The 19,279-nt window shown below is 40.6% G+C and overlaps 1 protein-coding gene across 3 annotated transcripts in view; it reads right to left on the bottom strand.

Moving 5' to 3' along the window:
• Nucleotides 1-1,022: 1,022 nt before the first annotated feature.
• Nucleotides 1,023-19,279, bottom strand: part of prkar2aa (protein kinase, cAMP-dependent, regulatory, type II, alpha A) — a 52,779-nt gene continuing 34,522 nt past the window's right edge. For all 3 annotated transcript variants that reach the window (XM_074644715.1, XM_074644716.1, XM_074644717.1), the window contains exons 3-11: nt 16,805-16,840; nt 13,913-14,049; nt 11,729-11,835; nt 7,137-7,278; nt 6,491-6,592; nt 5,321-5,395; nt 5,137-5,202; nt 4,313-4,451; nt 1,023-2,406 (exon numbers count right to left, since the gene is read on the bottom strand). In XM_074644715.1, the coding sequence (XP_074500816.1) occupies nt 2,282-2,406; nt 4,313-4,451; nt 5,137-5,202; nt 5,321-5,395; nt 6,491-6,592; nt 7,137-7,278; nt 11,729-11,835; nt 13,913-14,049; nt 16,805-16,840 (929 nt within the window). In that variant the 3' untranslated portion in view covers nt 1,023-2,281. The remainder of the gene's footprint in view (nt 2,407-4,312; nt 4,452-5,136; nt 5,203-5,320; nt 5,396-6,490; nt 6,593-7,136; nt 7,279-11,728; nt 11,836-13,912; nt 14,050-16,804; nt 16,841-19,279) is intronic.

Below are 19,279 nucleotides of genomic sequence, written 5' to 3'. Positions count from 1 at the left end.
CTACCAACCTGTTACTGGTACTGTAGAATAAATTACATCAGTCCTGCTGTAAATGTGATATATTACATTGAGGTTAAGTATTATGCATTTCCCCAAAAATATAATTATCAGACTTATGCTAAAGCTGAAATGAACTGAATGTGAATGTGACTTTAGAAATAGCAAACACATGACCAACATGCTGCATTGTTAATGCACTGTTTAATGATGTTATGTATTTTGTGCTGTCGTGATTGAATGTTGTCTATATTTGTTGGATGCTGCTATTTGACCCCGTCTTGGCTAGGTATCACTTGTAAAAGAGGTTTTAATCTCAATGTAATTTCCTAGTTAAATAAAGGTTATATACTGTGTACTCACCTGTGTAGCTGCATTTATAACAACAATAATATTCTTTATTTATAGAGCGCTTTTCAAAACACACGTTACAATGCAGAGAAAGATAAAAAAAAACAGACATGTAATAAATAAAACATTATTTAAAAGAAATAAAAGACAGTTCAAGGAAATTAAAACAATTAAAATCAGGAAAGGCTCCCTGATAAAAGTATGTTTTAAGAGGGGATTGAAAGGAGTTTACTGACTCAGCTGACCTGATTGTTCCAGAGCCTCGGGCCCCTAAATGCAAACGCTCTATCTCTTCTAGTTTTCAGCCGGGTCTCTGGAACAAACATCGGCAACAACTGCTGGTCTGTCTGGTATTTGCAAAAAATGCACAATCTTGTCTAATTGGCCTTTAGAAAGTCTGAAAAAGTAGGAGGACATGCACAAACAAAGCAGTGCAATTGTCTTAAGTAGACCCCCACCAACAGTCTGAAACACACTTTACAGGATATTTTGCTTTATGGCACCACAAACTGTTGCATTTAAATGATCAGTCATTGTATTGCAAAGTAATATGTTTGTTATTTTGTCCATCCCTTGCATATGAGTGTAAAGTACATGGCTGAATTATCAAAATAACAGCTACCACATTGTGAAGTTGTTAGCAGTTTGAGTAGAAATTGAACAAAGAGGCACGATTTTTTTAACAAAATGTTTGCTTTATTTTTTCAGTATTTTTATCCAGGACAACTCATTCAAGGATAATCAAGGAGAAATAAGCACTAATGTTTTTTATTAGATTTTTTTTTCTGTTTTTTTACATTTTGTCAGAGATGGATGGTGAATTTTATCAGAATTGGTCAAAGTAAAACAAAAAATAATAAATGAATATATAATAACAATACATTAATAATTAATTCAATACAATGAACTGTGGCGTCAAAGATGAGAATAACAATGGCCCAGAAAACGTAGGGTTTTTATTGTTTTCACTGCTTCTTCTGTGGTACTGCAATAATCACCAGCACTAACTCAACTCAATCAACAACAGTAGAGGAAGAAATGGAGTGCGTTCACAAAGTTCTGCACCCCGGCCTCCCAAAGAGGAAACACTTTTTTTTTATTTAAATAATATTTTATCAAAGCTTCTGTTTTTTTTAATCTTCATAAAACGTTTCTAAAACTTATCTTCTGTCTTCTTTAAACTTTTCTCTCTCTCTGTCTTTTTTTTTTGCATTTTGATTAATTTTCCTTTTTCAGAGATTTTAAAAGTTTTTCTTCTCCATTTTACCACAATGTGTCCGTTTTTGCAAGTGTGGTTGCCTATGTGTTTTTGAGTATACGTATCTGTACCCCTGTGTGTGTCTGAGTGTGTGTGTTTGGATGTTGATGTGTCCTTTGCTGAGGCTTGTTGGAACAACTTTTGAGTCGTTTAAGTGCTCATGTGAATGCAATGCCTGCACATATGAAGCATGGTGATGTGTTTTTAAATGTGTATGGAGTGTGTACATGTGTGTTTTATGTCCTTACACTGCGTTACCTGTATTAAGGCCAATGCAGCAGAGACATTCATACTGAGAGGTTGAAGCTGGCTCAAGCAATGAGGTGTGTGGCCTTTAGCTTGCTCTGTGTGTGTGTGTGTGAGCTTATCAATGAGTGTGTTGAACTGGTATGTGCACGGAGATGAGCAGACTAAAGTGAGGTGTCTCTCAGTGTCTACATAGGTGTCAATGTACATGTACATGTGTGTGTGAGGGTGTTTTCCTACATGTACTTGCAGTTGAGCTAAGTACAAATCCTCATGTGTTTGTACGCTCTTCTGTGTAAAGCTTATTATGCGTCTGTGTAGCCACTGCATGATGTGAGAGAGGACATATGTCTGTATGTGTGTGTGTGTGTGTTTGTGTGTGTGTGTGTAGTAGTAGTAGTAGAAGGCACGGAGGGTGGTGTGGGAGGCTCAGTCTCTCAGGTCCATGCTGGAGCCGAACAAGGCCACCAGCTGTTCCTCATAGTGGGCGATGTTCCTCTTCATGATCTCCTTACAGGAACCCAGGAGGCGCTCAAAGGCCTGAATGTCTATTACTGCACAGAGAGACAGAAAGAGAGAGAGAGAGAGAGAGAGAGAGAGAGGGAGGGAGGGAAAGAGAGAGTGAGGGAGAGTAGGAGGGAGATGTAAGAGGTCAGCAAACTTTACTATCAAAAGAGCGATTTTTGGCCAAAAAAAAAAATAATTGTCTGGAGCTGCAAAACATATTTGAGCCTTATAATGAAGGTAACAGCCTATTAAGTCTAAATTAGCCCATCAACATCATTTATAGGTCAAAGTGAGCATTCATTAGTTATATGTTTTTGACCCAGGTGCAAATGAGAGGCAGGACACTGAAGAAATGTCTCAGGAGATTTGGCTTGTGCTTTGACATTTGTCAGATACAGGTAGAAAGATATTCCTGGTCCCATCTTAAAGGGTCCTCTGGGGGACTGTAAGGACATTTAAAGGGTAACTTTGGTATTATTCAACCTGGAACCTATTTTCCCATGTTTGTGTGTCTAACGGACTAATAGTGACAACAATTTCTGAAATTGGTCCAGTATTGAGGGAGTACGCTGTAGACGGCAGCTGCTCACAAGCTGCAATATGGTGCTATAGGGGCAAGCTGGCACCGCCATTTACGTCCACTAAAATTGCTTGTTTTTGCCATGACAGGCTCTGATTATTATTTTAAGTGTCTGACTACATTATGGAAATGTAGTGTCGCTCAAGGAGAAGGCTCGTTCTGAAATCTGGCAAGGTGACGTGTTGCCGGAAGACAACGGTGGAATAGTGGAATACATCCATGGTGGAAAAGGTCAGAGTTTGTTGTGCTGGAGTACAGAAAGCGTAGCTTAGTGTTATTTAAAAGATTTTCAATGTCACAGCTGAATATTTAGAAGATTTCCACAATGTGAATGAGGTTACAGCGTTCTCCCTCCATTTTTCCAGGTTGAAAAATACCAAAAAGTACCCTTTAAATGTCCTTACAGTCCCCCAGAGGACCCTTGAAGTCCTACTCATCTTTTACAGCCACAACCAAACAGGGAGAATGATGAGAGTACGACAGACGGTGTGTTGCTGCAGTACGGCTGAGTGACATTTTTTCTCTGCTTCAAAGTCAAGCAGCTGTTCTAGACGTGTTGTACCGTTAGTACAGTAAACAGAAAGTACGACAGGTATGTGAGTGTACTGACAGTGTGTATATGGGGAGAAAACAGGTGAGCGCAATAAGAGGTGACTGACACTACATCTGATATGAAACCTGTGTGAATAAACTAACAAAAGAGGTGCAATTAGCATTAAGCAGATTTCACAACAGAGGGTAAAAAGAGGTGACGGAGAAACACGACCAGCTTTTTAAAAATCCCCTGTTCATTTTTGAAGAGCTGCTCATCCACTGTAGAGCCTGAAGTAGTGCGCCCACTTTCAAGGCGAGATAATTACCGAGCGGCCTTTAATCAACAAAAAAATACACGGTGATGACGGACGAGATGAAGAGCCGAACACCAATCGTGAATTAATCAAATGCCACTTGATATCTCATGACAAACTGCTTGTAACAGAGCAATGAGTGGGAAATTAATAGCACAGACGTTTTTGTAAGGTTGAGTGGTTTGAATAATGCTTATTAGCGGCTTTTAATTTCACTTAAAGTTTTAACTATATCCCAGGGATTTATTGAACCTTTTAAATTGTAGCATCATAAAGAACATGGTGTGCAAACTCCTCGAGAATGAAAAGGCTGAAAGCAACCAAAACTTAAGTCATAGAACAATTCGATTGTAATCACTTAAAATGTTCACATGAGTGCTTTAGATGCAGCTATCACATTCCCAGATATTGGTGGAAACAGAGCTACTTTATACACACATCGGACTTCATTATCATTTTCCTTGTGAGCAGCATTGATGCTGACAAATGTGTTAAACGAGTGTGTCGGAGTGTATTTCTTCTTACCCACACACTTGACATTGCCCACTGCGTAGGCTGAGGCGGCCCGGGGCTTGTTAGTGACCAAGGCCAGCTCCCCAAAGTAGTGACCCCTGCTACAGCGCGTTAACTCCACCTCCGCATTGTCTGCGTGGTCTGCCTTCGTCTGCAGGGAAGAGAAGAGAGGATTAAAGGTTAGGAGCCACTGAGCACCTCTTTTTTTTTTTTTCTCCCCCCAGCGAGAAGCACTCAGCGGCTGAGCAGACAATTGTGATTCCCACTGTTGCTAGGCAAAACCAGGAAACACTTTGGCACTCCGGTGGTCTTTACTGGGGAGTGTGGGTTGTCGTTGTCAGAATGTTCTGCATGGAAACTACCTGGTATGAGGAATATAATCAGCTTCATATCGGTGCATAGTCCTGTACCAATAAGAACATTTTTAACATATTTATCAGCCTCTGAGAGTGGCTCAATCTTTCCTTCCTTTCACTTATGCGATCCGGCCTTTTTTTCAACCAACTAATTAGAGCTGCCGTAAATATGTAGAGTAGAACTGGAGGGGAAATGTATTCACCTACGTGGTCTCTGAGGGATTCACGGTGAAATAATCACTCACACGATAAAATCCTTAAAGGAACAGTGCGTAACATTTGCAGAAATGGAATATAACATTCATAACTATGTTTTCATTAGTGTATAATCACCTGAAACTAAGAATCGTTGTGTTTTTGTTAGCTTATATGAGCCCTTCACATCTACATCGGCCGCCAAATCCTACACACTGTCCCTTTAAATTAAAATGCAGAGTGGTGAAATAGAGAAATGCAGAAGGTCAAGAGGAGAATACTTACTTTACTCTTCATCATGATCTTGACCTCCCCAGATTCTACTATATAGAAGCAGTCAGCCTTGTCTCCCTGAGGAGAAAGAAAACAGACAACTTATGGATACATTTAAAAGTAAGTTATGTACTGTATTTTGTATGTTGAAATCCTTAACATTTCATCGCTGTATGAAACCACATCATGTTCTTACCTGTGTGATTATGCGCTCACCCTCTGGGAACTGCTTTGATCCTAATACATCCACTATCTTCATCCTTTCATTTGCCTGCGCAGAAAAAGAGGGAGGTCGAGAGAAGAGAAATAATAAGAGAAACGTTGGGAGCAGATTGAATTGTTTCATTGACTATGCAGGCAGATTCAGACTTCCCTCACTCAATCCCTTCATCATCTCCTACTGTGCTCTTGATTTAGACCATTCACCCCACTTCTGGGTTATGTACATTTTAAGCTTGATGGTGTAAAAAAAGGGTAGGGGACTGTTCATCAAAACTGTGATGTGTGGGGAAGTGTTGTAGAAGTGGCAAGTATGTCTAAGGGTGCTTTCACAGGCCAACATTTAGTCAGTATTAATCAAACTCTGTTGTTCGTTTGGGCAGTTGTGGACGCAGTAATAGTACTCTAGTGCGGACCAAAACAAACGGTCCGAGACTGCTTGCGAGAGTTGATCTCGGACCGTTTCCAAGCAAACCAAAACGCAGGCTTCCTGTGCGGGTATCTTGGAGAGGACTGACCTGGACTTCTGCAGAAGTCTGATGTTTACTTGACATTTGGGCCGAAGAGAACATACAGAATATGCTGAATAAAGTCCACAAACATAGTGACGTCTATAAAGTCATTCAAGATAAACTGGGAGAGAAGGGTTTCATGTGCACAGTAGATCAGTGCTGAGTCGAAGTGAAAACACTTTGACAGCAACATTTCAAAGACTGCGATTCTCGGCATAGAAGTGGCAGCTCTTGAGATCCATTCGCTCCTTTGTACAACCCCTCAGCAAATTATATTTTGTCCGCTTTAATTTGTGCACTCTGAAACCGAACCAGACTAAATAGAAAAGAAACCAAAAGTATTAATTACACTCTGATTCAGACTAGACAAAAAGACTATGGCTTGTGAAAGCGCCCTAGAAAAGTAAATATTTAGCTATCATCTGAGCTAGATATACAGTTTATGTAGAACATAACATTTTTCATCATAAACCGACTGGTGTTTTGCTGTTAGCTGGATAGCTAGGTGCACAAGTGATGTTGTTGCATCCACTGTGTAGTGGGACTGTGAAGGAGAGGGGGAGGGAGAGAGAGAGCCAAAAACTGCTGGAGCCAGTGAGAGGATTTTCTAACTAGCCTGCAACCACTAAACTCACCTCCAGTGATTTGAGTAAGGGCACGGACTCAATGAAAGTCTCGTACATCCTCCTCTTCTTGTAATTGTTCTTCACAATGAGTCTACGAAATGTGGCGCGGTCCTGAGGAAAAAAACAAACACGAGTAAACAAACAACCTCCTTAAAGGCAGATTCTCTCAGACTGCTGCTGCTCGGCCACAGGGAGGAGCTGCAGCAGCATGAATCGTCAGAGCAGAGCCCGGCTCCATTCATAGATAACAGGACTCCATTCTTAACATGTCTGAGCATCACAGCTCAATGTACACTGTTTGGTACCTAACCTGCACACAATGCAATCCTAAGGAGACAACTAGAGGGATAAACAGTATAAAAATTAGCTTCAAAAGGTGACACTTGCAGTTGGAAATTGACCGAGCAACATTAAAAAATGTGGTACTGATTGAAATACTGAATACATCTGATTAGCCAATTGGATTATTTATGACTTAAAAACATTGAAAAATCCTCCAGGTGATAAGGCAATTGTTTACTTTGACAAAAAGTGTTTTACCATGGAGGCAATCTTACATTATTTTACTATCATCATCAGTCAGAGGATCACACATCCCATCAAACTCTACAAATGTTGTATACATGTGTGTGTTCATCTATTTGTACGTTCTTACCAGTCCCCATAGCGACCCCTCCTCGGTGGCGACGATGGTGGCGGCGCGTGGTGTGTTGTACATGAGTGCCAGCTCCCCGAAGCTGCCCTTATTGTCATACTGACCCACCGTTGATCCCTGTACCATTATGTCAAACACCCCCCTGAAGAGAGAGAGAGAGAGAGAGAGAGAAGAGAAGAGAGAGTTAAGGAAAGAGACAAAAAAAGTAAACAGCAAACAGGGAACGAAAAAAGAAACATAAATCCAAAAGGGAACACAGAACAAATAAATTAGAACGACTTTGATGTATTGAATTGAGGTAAAGAGGTGATCAGTGTTTTGTTTATTGACCTACCGACTGGTTTAAATAGACATCTAATTACAGCTTATCTGTAGCCTCGGGGCAGGACCCTGTGTTCGTTTTGGCACAGCGTGAGCAAATCATTGACGGTGTTTGTGTGGGTGCACCAGAGTGTATAATTGTGTGCATATTTCTATTTAAGTAGATACTTTTCAGACATTCGCAAGTGCTTAACTGGGACAATATGGAAAGGTTCAACGTATCTGTGAACATTGAAGTATATCTGCATCAAAAAGTGTTTGTCATGGTTGTTTTAGGACTGCAACTAACGACTATTTTCATTGTCGATTATTCTGTCGATTATTTCATCGAATAATCGATTAGTTGTTTGTCTTGTTTTGTCCACAATTCAAAGATATTCGGTTTAGCGTCATAAGAGGAGTAAAAAAAAAAACAGAAAATATTCACATTTAAGAAGCTGGAATCAGAGAATTTTGACTTTTATTCTCAAAAAATTACTCAAACCGATAAATCCATTATCAAAATAGCTGGCGATTATTTTAATAGTTGACATCTAAATGATTAATTGTTGGATCTGTAGTTCCTTTAACTGTGACAATATGTAGAGGTGAAATCAATTCAGCTTATCTGTGAACATTGTTGTATATCTGCACATACAGCATCAAAAATGTTTGTCATGGTTGTTTATGTTTCTGGTAGACCGTAATACTTCAGCGGAGCAGCGCTGTCTCCCCGTCCTCCCTCTCTCTGTATGAGGATTAAACCTGGGGAAGGTAATTTGCAGCGTTGTTGCTCAACAGGATTAACCAGTCATTTTGTAAGATAGCCTGTCCTCCCATTGGCTGCGTAGCGGGGCTAAAACCCTTGTTGCTGGTGTATTAGTATTAACTTAGTTTGACTGGATTACCATGACGATGCGGACGATGATCATTTGTGTCATCACCTACCCGAGCACAGAGACGATCTAGACACAGTTTAAAATACTGTGCTTCTAGCTCTTTATGAAAAAGACTAAGTAAGTGTGAAAGTTGTGAACATTAATACATTATACACAATAAATGTGCGTGAGATTAGAAGAACAGAAGATTCTTTTAATAACCATTTTTACTTCTTAGTATAACAGACAACTCTGTGTATCGCTGTAGCCAGAGGACACATGGATGTTCCTTCCTGCACTGAGAGGGCGTGTGCATAATAACAATTTTCTCTGCCTAGTCAACCCGTGGGCAGGGCCTTTAGTAACTTTTAACCTCTTAAGATAGAGTGGTGGTTCCCAACCTGGGGTCCAGGCCACCCTTAGGGGGGCGCCAAAGATCACTGGGGATGCGCCAGGAGGTTGTCAAAATTAGATTATTGTATTTATAACTAAAATCGTAATAACACACTTCCTGGATAATTCATACAAAAGTCTGTATATAAAAATATTTAAAAATGTATTTTTTGTATTTGCTTCTTAGTATGCCACATTCTGTTTAAAGTCTGTATTTGATGATAAAGATTAAGCTACACTAATATTATTAGTATTATACTATTAGATTCCAGTGGTAACTACGTTGGATTGTTTCCCACTCGTGTGATCTAAACATTTCCAATAACTCCTGAGTGTTGTAAAGTCCAAAAGTCAACATTTATTGAAAAAAGATAGATGTGATCATTTCAAAAATTCACAACAGGTGTTTATCTAACGGAATATTCTGCTTCAATCCAAATTTGTTGCCGTTTAGCCTTTCAAAATCAACAATTTCCCTACAGTCATAAACCTATTTGCTCTCCTGCTTGCTGCACATAAAGGGAGGTACGCACTTGTATTAACGGGGCAGTCTAGCAGCAATCTAACAACACCATAAATTACATTTATTTAACCAAAATCTATTTCGGCTCGTTAGACTAACTCATTTAGTAATTAGTACACATACAGTTGTAATGTTTTTTTTAGGGTGATGGTATGGAAATATGTGGCTTTTCATAGATACAAGTAGGGGGTCTTCAAGGGAAATAGATTGAAATAGAAGATGCAACAGTGATGACTCTCTGATGGAATGTTAACATATGTACCATTTAACTTGTGTGGTTAAAGTTATAGCCGATACAAACATAATTCTGCCAATCAGATCCGAGTACCACAATGATCCTTCTCATGTCGTATACGTCACCCCTCGCATTATATAGTCATTCCCAGTCCCTTAGGGCTCCTGGGTGATTTCCATTTACTTCCTGTCTTAAATGCTTCAGAACAGGACTGTTTAGGTCTGTTTGTGTAGGGTGTTCCTCACCATATAGCAGCGCACAGACCAGCTAGATGCTCAGAGGGTAAAGTTGTACTTTCAGTCTCCCTTTATGCCTCATAAAATCATCAAGAGGTACCACTTTTGAGTCAGCTGACAGCAGACAACCAAGTCTGTTTAAAATGCTGAGGAGATGTATGGGAAACATTTAAACAATGTGTTACTCCGTCCTGTTTTCTTTCCTGCTTTTCTTTTTCGTTCCTGTTTATCCCTCCATCTCTACATGTCCATGCTCACACACACCCCACCCTGCTGGTGACATTAGCTGCCACCTACGCTTTTTACAGGCCAGGGAAAATCCCGGGATAGTATATGACCAGGCAGGCGCGCTGGTCTTAAAGGTCATCGCACATCTCTTGTACAGGCAGCACGCTGTTGGAAAGCATGCATGCAGATTGAACGATAGCACACAACAAGTGGAACTAAACCACACTGTGCTGAACTGATATGTGCCATGCCAAGAATGAATAGAGGTAGGGGTGGGATAAACACTGACCAGCCACCTGCCAAACACTGGTCTGTTCTCTCTTCGGTGGCAGAAGTTAGAAACCGCCATCTTGAGGTCTTTTTTCTATTAGAAAAATAGCTATTTGGGCTAATAAAGTAATGTAAATGACGGTAGCTGGTGGACAAAGAAATGTTAATTCCTCTCAGTGCATCTGGAGCAATTCAGTCCAGCCACAACGCACCTCAGGATGGATCATAGACATGTTGCCTGCCATTTGAAATGCATTTTCGGAACATTTTGGAGGTTTGCCTTGTCCACCAGCACTTGCATCTAACAGGTCTGGACGCCAGGGATTGCACAACTTTCAGTACAAGAGAAAACAAGACAAAATTCCCGTCCGAGAAATAAACGAATCACCGTGCAGCCCGGTGCGGTGCTGGTGCTGGGAGCTGAGGCAAGAGCAGCTGGTGCACCCTCAAAGCGTCCCGAAACTGCATTTCAAACGTTGGACCTCGGCAACACGTCTATCCGTCCTGCGATGCGCTGTGGCAGGCGAGCGGCGGTGCGACTCCTCGATGCAGCCAGACAGCCGCCTCGCCAGGAGGAGGCGGTAAAGAAGAGAGCGGGTGACAAGAGAGTTGGTGTGTTGGGCTAATTCTTGTCTCATTTGTGGTCTGATAAACAGTAAATTCATCAAATTCAGTGCCATATAGCTGTTTTCCAAGCTACTGCAGCTGGTTTCATCTAAACTGGGTTAAAAAAACGATGCAATCTGGTTGCCACGGTAACGAATTACGTCTGACTATTAACCACACCCCCATTCTCTGTTTGAGAAAGAATGTTAACTGAAAAACAGGAAGTAACACTGGCTGGAGGGGGGGCTTTGAATATAATAAATTAAACATTGAAACCTACCTAAATGTTTTGATTTCTTTTTACACAACAAGGACAGTTGGACAGTGTTATTTATCTGACAGGGAGACCCATTTCAATGTTCCTGCAACTTAACATTGCATTCCAGCCCAGGTAACAAAACCTGTCCTTTAAAGGTCTGTGTACACAGCAACAGTTTACATTAGCAATACGGCAGGGAAATTACACACAGCCTTCATAGGTACTGTGTACATGGGCACAGTCACACCACCATAATCATAAACAGTGCAGCATAAACAAGTGTAAAGACCAGCAGAACGGGCGCACTGTTGTAAATCTTTAAGATTTGTAATGGTCCACACTATTAAATCACTATTATTTATTGCATTTATTCCAATACACATTAAAACAACTTTTTTTTTACTTTTTAATTGTTAACACTGTCAGATCAAATGGTTTTGGATTTCTTTCAGGGCTTGATATAATACAAGTGATTCAATTTTGTCTAGTCATTTAGTGTAATAAATACATCCATATCAAACACAAAAAATGTGCACACAGGCATCATCCTCGCCTTTGTCACTTTTTTTTTTAGCCTTTCTGTCATCTAAGCTTGCAAAAACAAACTGGCAGTATTTGAACGTGACCCAGCTTTGATGACCAAACACGAGCGTCTGCCTCCTACCTCTCTATGACGTAGAAGTTGTCTCCATCGTCTCCCTGGTCGATGACGTGGTCCTTGGGCTGAACCCGTAACTCAAACATGGCGTCCAGCACCTCCGAGAACTGCTCCTGGATGGGGGTAGAGAGGAAGGGCGTCATACACAGATGACGTGGAGAAACAAGGAGAAACAGTGGAAATGTGCATGTGGAGTTCAACTAGCAGCTCAAAATGGCATCAAGCTCATGTGCTCCTGAACAAGCTGAGAGTTAGTTATCCCAGTGGGGGAAACTGTGTGAGAAAGTACACAAGAGAAAGAAGAGGGGACACTTTCTCCCATGTTTTACCAGGATATGCAATTTCAGGGACACACCATTGCCTCTGGGGTTTGAGTCCAACATAATGTCATAGATTTATCATGGTAGATGCCAAGTACTACATAGTTCACAATGGAAACAGAAACAGATTTTAAAAATATCATATTTATTTCAGCCAAAAAAAACATGGATAAATCAGACGTATGATATTTGGAATTGCTTTTTGCAAAACAGGCAAGACAATCTACTTATGTCCAAATATAGGAGGGTTTAAAATGAGCAGCCAACAAAAATCAAGCACATAATAAGAACATCATAACATGGGCTTCTATGACTTTATGTTTCCAGGAAATATGACAGGCAGAGTAGAGACTGTGTTGATTCATTATATAATGTACATGTGCAAATATGTTGGTGTTGTATAAGTAAATAAGTACTTCTTTGTTCCTTTTGTCTGTAGTTCATGTAATAAACTGTATTTATATCTTTTGCTAAATTGTTTTTGTACAGATTTATCATCTGATCTGCCCCAAGAACAGATGCTCCTAAGTGTGGTTCCTAGTAAAGTAAAGAAGTAAAGAGTAACGTGATGTTATACACAGAGTGACCAGAACGGAAACCCCTGTACTTTGCGAGCAAATCCATTGCAAATCCATTGCAACACCACTGCTATTAATACTACTTTTATGAAACAGAGAATTGTTCCTTGCTGTTGCAGCTCTAATTTGTGGGGCTGTTGTAGTTTATTACTTTATTCTTCAAGTTGTTTCTAATATGTTGTTAGTAGTCCATTAAACCACTGCCACAAAGGCACCCTCACAGCATGTAGTATATATCGTAGGTTAGGGCTGGCTGGGTGGGTAATTAACATAAAAGGTACCGAAACCAACATTATGACTCTAATTTCCTAACCTAATTTCGGTCACGTCGACAAGTGCATTCCATCATAACTGGTTGCAACCTCCCCCATTATCTACCTGAAAGTGCAACAACAAAACCCTACAGGCATAAGACCACAACCAGTCAGAGCTGGATGTATGGGTTCGTTTCATAAGTCAGGTCGACATTGTTAAACCTGGCTGTTTTAAGCGAAGTAATTATGCATGTCCAGTCTAACTCCAATACACTCAGGGGAAATCACTTATGGTGATCACATCTGTCAGGGTCAAACTGATCACTATAAGCAGATGATTATTATAGCTAAATTTTTGTTGTTCTTTATTTCTCATGCAGATTACCATCTAATTTACATTTGCATATTTATTACACAAATACAAAGTAATGAAACGGACTGCTTCGCTATTAACTGGCTCGCTGCCAAATCTTCTGTCTTTTCCCTCACCAGGGGTGAGGCATGGCAGTTTTTGGCCCGGCTATGCGCCAGCACAGCGCAAGCTCCACATGCAGATGAACGGCGCCCCTTTGTGGGGCTCCTTGCTAGCTCTAACGGAGAGCTGCATGGAGGGAGGCGGGTGTTTGCCTTCATGTGCAGCTGGAACAGGATTGGCAGAGTTTAAACTTATTAATCCCCTTGACGAGGGCGGCTTTAACCACAGGCGCTTACCCCGTGCGCATTCATTTTAATACGTTTATTAATTGTTACCGAGATAAATGTGGCAATTAATCGTGATATTGATTTCAGGTATAGATATCACCCAGCCCTCTTGCAGGGTTACTATACTCCATTGTATTGCACTATATTGTAAAAGGTTAATAAAGTGGATCTACATACAAATGACTAATTAAAATGGAAAAACCTGAATGAATGAGTGGAGAAACATAATGAATGTAGAAGCTGTCATACAGGGCACAAGGAGTCACTGAAGATGTGAGCTAGTATATGTGTTAGTGTGTGTACACGTCTCTTCCTTTGTGTGTAAGTAAGTTTTACCTGATCTAGTGTTTTGAAGAGTAGGATGTCTCGGCAGGACTCCTGCAGTCTGAGGCGCTGCTCATCTGTTTTTGGGTGAACAATCCTGGGCTCCGAGTCTTCATCGTCCTCGTCTGGGTTGAACGCCTCCGCACACACTGGAAGGAAGACATGTTAACCCACTTTACACATTGCATTAGCATGTGCTGTTTGATTACATTGTAATTAGACAGAGCAAACAATCTAGGTTAGAAAACATTATATGGACATGTTCAGAAACTCATTAAGCCACAGTAACAACGTATCACTTGTGTCACTTCTGGTTGCAACAAGCCAAGATGGCGACGGGCAAAATGCCGAACTCGAGGCTTCACAACGGCAGTCCACAAACTAATGGGTGACGTCACGGTGACTACGTCCACTTATTCTATACAGTCTACACACACACATACTTAAGAGTACAGTGAAAGGTAAGATGTTACACAAGCACGCACACAAGCAGAGAGGAAGATATTGTATGACACAAAATGAGGCGATGGCCTGCAGGAGAAGGGACGAGAGGACATTATTACTGCAGGACACAGAAGAAGCCCAGAAGTGAGGAAATGACACACACACACAGCGATAGGTTTTACCACACTGGACAACAAACACTGACAAGGTCTTTTTAAAAGGTCACCATGTATCCGTGTTACATTCAAATCTGTAGAGACACACTCCACTTCTAAGTTCTCACGTGACATTATTTACCACGAAACACATGGAAGTCTGTGGGAGTGTTTGTGCAATCATGAGGGTAACATCTTATCTCTCAGCTTCATACCAGTCGAGTTTGGAGCAGTGTGACCTCTGGAGAGTCAACGCGTTAACTCCTGTAATTCAGTTTGATCGGGTAGGTAAATACAATAGACCAAATAACAAGCTGTTAAAATGTGAGCCTCTGAGCTCCGCCGAACCAGAATGTGATGCAGTTAATTAAGCGTGAGAACATAATCTGAACCAACAACAAGCTGCGACCCTAAAACAAAAGAGTTTTATGAGTATGAAGACTCAGATGTTAGTATAAATAATCAGCTTGTGTGTTCTTCATGAATGTCATTAAAAATAAGATAAGGCAGAGAGTGCAGGCAGGTCCATCGTGCGTAGCTGAAGTTGCAATAATCAGGTGTGTTTTGTTTCCTCCACGCTGCCAAAATCTCCATCTCTCCCTGGCAGGATGACAGGACAACAAAACACCTGCCAATAGACGCGCTACTTGCTACAAGTCTGTGTGTGTTTTGTTTACAAGTTCACTTGTAACAGGGCAGTGTGATCAAATCTAATGTAAATATATAATCAAGTCACCGTTTTCACCCAGTTTTTGGGCCAAAGAAAATAAATTGCAGATGTGACTGTGGCCTTATGTTTCTCATGTGAGAAAACACTAATTCCTAATAACGTTGATGCTGATCTCCTTCCTGAACATAGCGTGTATGTCTCTGTGTACTTTAAGATGAGGATTGTACAACAGATTTTTTTTTCTTCTACATCTGGCAATAATTAATTAGTCCTGTATTACTTTCCCAAGCCGCATCACAAGTTTTGCTAAACACAACATTCGGATAACTTTTAAAAGACAGAGGACCTGGACAGGACCTGGAAATATTTAAACTACCATCCAATGTAATGTTGACAACACCTTAAGCCGTAGCAACTTCAACTGCAGGTCAGGATCTCAGGAACTGTGCCACAACACTGCAAAAGCAGTAATTTGCTGATGTTTTAACTTTAAGATATCATAAACATGGGAATTTGAATGATTTCCAGGAGCTATTCACAGTTGTTATTAACGTCCACTTTCCCTTAAAGGTCCAGTGTGTAGAATCTGGTGGTATCTAGCCTCCCCTGTTAGCCAAGCGTGCAGGATTGCTACGCTGCGTAGAGTGTGTGTGTACGTGAGAAGTGAGTGGTGAAGCAAGAGAGAGAAAGCGGTGGCAATGTTATCGACTCTGGCTCAAGCAGGAAAAGTTTACAGAGTTTGGTTTGTCCGTTCTGGGCTACTGTAGAAACATGGCGGTGCAACATGGCGCACTCCGTGAAGAGAGGACCCGCTCCCTATGTAGATATAAACGGCTCATTCTAAGCCAACGAAAAGACAACGATTCTTATTTTCAGGTGATTATACACTTAAGAAGATATGCTTATTAATATTATATTCCATTACTGCCAATAGATCCCCCTAATTGTTACACACTGTTCCTTTAACACAATTTCTCTTCAGGGCTCAAAAAGGATCATTATGTCTGTCAACATTGCCACAACAAAGAAGGTTTACTTGTACCACCCAACTTTTTTTGGCTGACAAATCATAAAAACAAGGAACTTCATACAACTGGATCACGTTACATCTACAGCAAGGTTGACAACCTTTATGACCGTGTGGTAGAGACAGCAGAGTCAACAGTGACAGTAGGACGGCAGTAAAGATAAACATCAGCAGACACACCCAGAGCCTAATCAAAGTGCAGTGCTCTGTGACGGCTGACGACATTCAATTACTCATGTGTAAACACTAGATTGGTACGACGGAGCGTGAGAAAACAGAATCATCGTACACACAGAACACAGACGCCAACACAGAAACACAAAACACAAAACACTGTTTTAAATCCACGACATACGCAAATACACTCATTATCAAAACATCAATGACAGACACACAAATCATAAGTCGACCACTTGGCCTCAACATGCATGACAAGCACAATAGCGCAGACACTGAGTCGCTTTGGCAGTGATGTATGCAATGTCGTCCCTGGTGAGGATTACATTTAAGGGAGATGACGTCAAACATATGCATATACACAGACATGCTGGCGAGAGCACACACACACACACACACACACACACACACACACACACACAACATCTTACCTGACACTCTCCTGTTGAATCTGCTGGGTGGTGGAGCTGTGGAACGAGAGAGAGAAAAGAAAGAGACATGAAATTAACATCATTGTTTTTACACAATGACATTTAATACGATTTTGTGATTGCTTTGAAATCCTCATTAGCATTATCTGCTCTGAACAGACGGTGTCCATAACAATAATTGAAGCGAAAGAAGATTTAGAAAAGGAGAAAAGGAACAAAAAGGCAGACAGTGAGTCAGAGTGACAGCCAGCAGTGGAGAGAGAAAGATACAGACAGTCAAACAGATAAAGGCAACAAGAGGTGAAGAGATAAAAAGTAGGACACGCTCAAAGATATAGGCAGACGTGAAGAAAAACAGAGAGAGACAGAGCGTAACCAGGAAAGAAAGCATGAGCTAAGATTAATTCAGAAAGGAAAAAGAAAAAAGAAAAGGATTTTCGGTATTGCAAAGTTAATATTTTCTTTAGACACATGAATGCTGCTGTGAGCAGTGGCTACAGCCTCCAGCATTATCATCACACACACTTTCCCTCTAACAAATGACATTTTTCATGACTACAAATTGAAAAACTAATAAAACAAAACATGATCAGTTGCAATAATCACACAATGATCGCCTGAAGCCAGACAGATGTGAGTGGATTAACAAATAACTTCAGAAGAGCCCTCATAGCTATGTGTTTACAAGTAAAATTAATTAATGAGAAAATTATAAATTAATGAGAAATAATGTTTTAAGAGAGAGAAAGGATGAAAGGTTAATGGCAGTTATGTTGGTATCAAATCTATTACACCATGTCGTAACAGCTCCCATTACATATAATCAATTAGTCTTTCTGAAACAGTCGGCAACCTCCTGGTCTGAGAAGTGAAGCCAATGCTGAAGTGTCTTAAACTTGCATTCTTTCTAATAGCCAGCAGGGGGCGACTCCTCTGGTTGCAAAAATAAGTCTGACTGTAAAGAAGTCTATGAGAAAATGAACCTACTTCTCACTTGATTTATTACCTCAATAAACATTGTAAACATGAGTTTATGGTCTCAATCGATTGTTTCAAGTCTTCTTCAATACAGCATGATAATAACGCGTTAACACAGATTAGTTTTAACGCCACTAATTTCTTTAACGCATTAACGCAATCAATCTTTCGGATGTTGTGTCGCACTCTGACACACTGACTGCAGTTGATGCCTTTTGGGCTTGAGTTTGCCATGTTATTATTTGAGAATGCTAAAACCTGTGAGGGTTTCTGGACAACATTTGTCATCGTTTTGTGCTGTTAACTGATTTCCAGTAATAAATATATACATACATTTGCATAAAGCAAGCATATTTGCCCACATCCATGTTGATAAGAGTATTAAATACTTGACAAATCTCCCTTTAAAAGGTACATTTTGAAAAGATACAAAATTTGCTTTTAATTTGCGACTACGTCCACTTCTTATATACTGTCTATGATTAGGAGAGAGAGAGGATGAAAGGGTATGGCAGTTCACGGTTTGTTTACGTTTTGACTTGTCTGTGCCAGTGTAGCCAGCCTCAAGCTGTTGCTATGAACATGTTCGGATGCACAGATGCTGTTGGGACACCGTTATCGTTCTTGAGCCCCCAGGATGGAGCATCTGATGTTTCTCTGATTTAAAATTCAGCATTCAAGGACTCATAACAGCAGGCACCTGCCCATCTGAAGTGTTTCCTTCAGCAAAACACGGAACATGGAGAGCTGTTGAGTAGCTGACCCCGATCTCTTACTCCCCCTGTAGATGTCTTTTTATTGACATATTTGCCCTGCTGCATGCTCTTTCAGACCTAGACACTGTAATTGAAAAATAAAATGTCTTTCCTGTCAAAAGACCATAGCTAGTCACACTTTTCCGCTTATTCAGAACACAAACATTTTGCCAGTGACTGTGTTTTTATTCAAATTAGCACTTATTCAAGATACGAATCTATTTAAGTGCTGGCCCATGAGAATGCCACGTGCCTCTTACATTAGGCCAGAGGAGCTCACTCACTGATTATGTGACATCCAAATATGATATTAGCCAGGAAAGAATAGCATAAAGCCTCGCTATTAGTGGTTAGTGGGTAACAAACGCTATGCTGTTAAAAAATCTAGGTCCATCCATCCATTTCCTGCTGCTTATCCAGGCTAATACCTTCGCTGCTGGTGTTGAGCCCACATGGCAGCACTTTGGTTTTTCAGGCTTTGCCCAACTGAGCCCTGATGAGTACAGGCCAAGACACCATCCTCTTGGGCAGGGGCTGGGAGACCCTACAGCGAGGTGAGTCTTGCCCATCTTGGCCGATTAACAAGAGAAATTTGCTAGTAAAATACTGAGGCTGGTAGGTATGTAGTCACATTTAAATAGACAGAGCACTGCTTTCCCTTCAATGTTGTGATACATTCCTGCTAATGTACAAATCTGTGCATCAAAACAAGACTTAAAATAAGGTTCTTCTTCACCTGAAT

Source organism: Sebastes fasciatus, chromosome 8 (assembly GCF_043250625.1).
Source record: "Sebastes fasciatus isolate fSebFas1 chromosome 8, fSebFas1.pri, whole genome shotgun sequence".
In the NCBI taxonomy this organism is placed as follows: domain Eukaryota; kingdom Metazoa; phylum Chordata; class Actinopteri; order Perciformes; family Sebastidae; genus Sebastes; species Sebastes fasciatus.
This window is presented reverse-complemented; position numbering and strand designations above follow the sequence as displayed.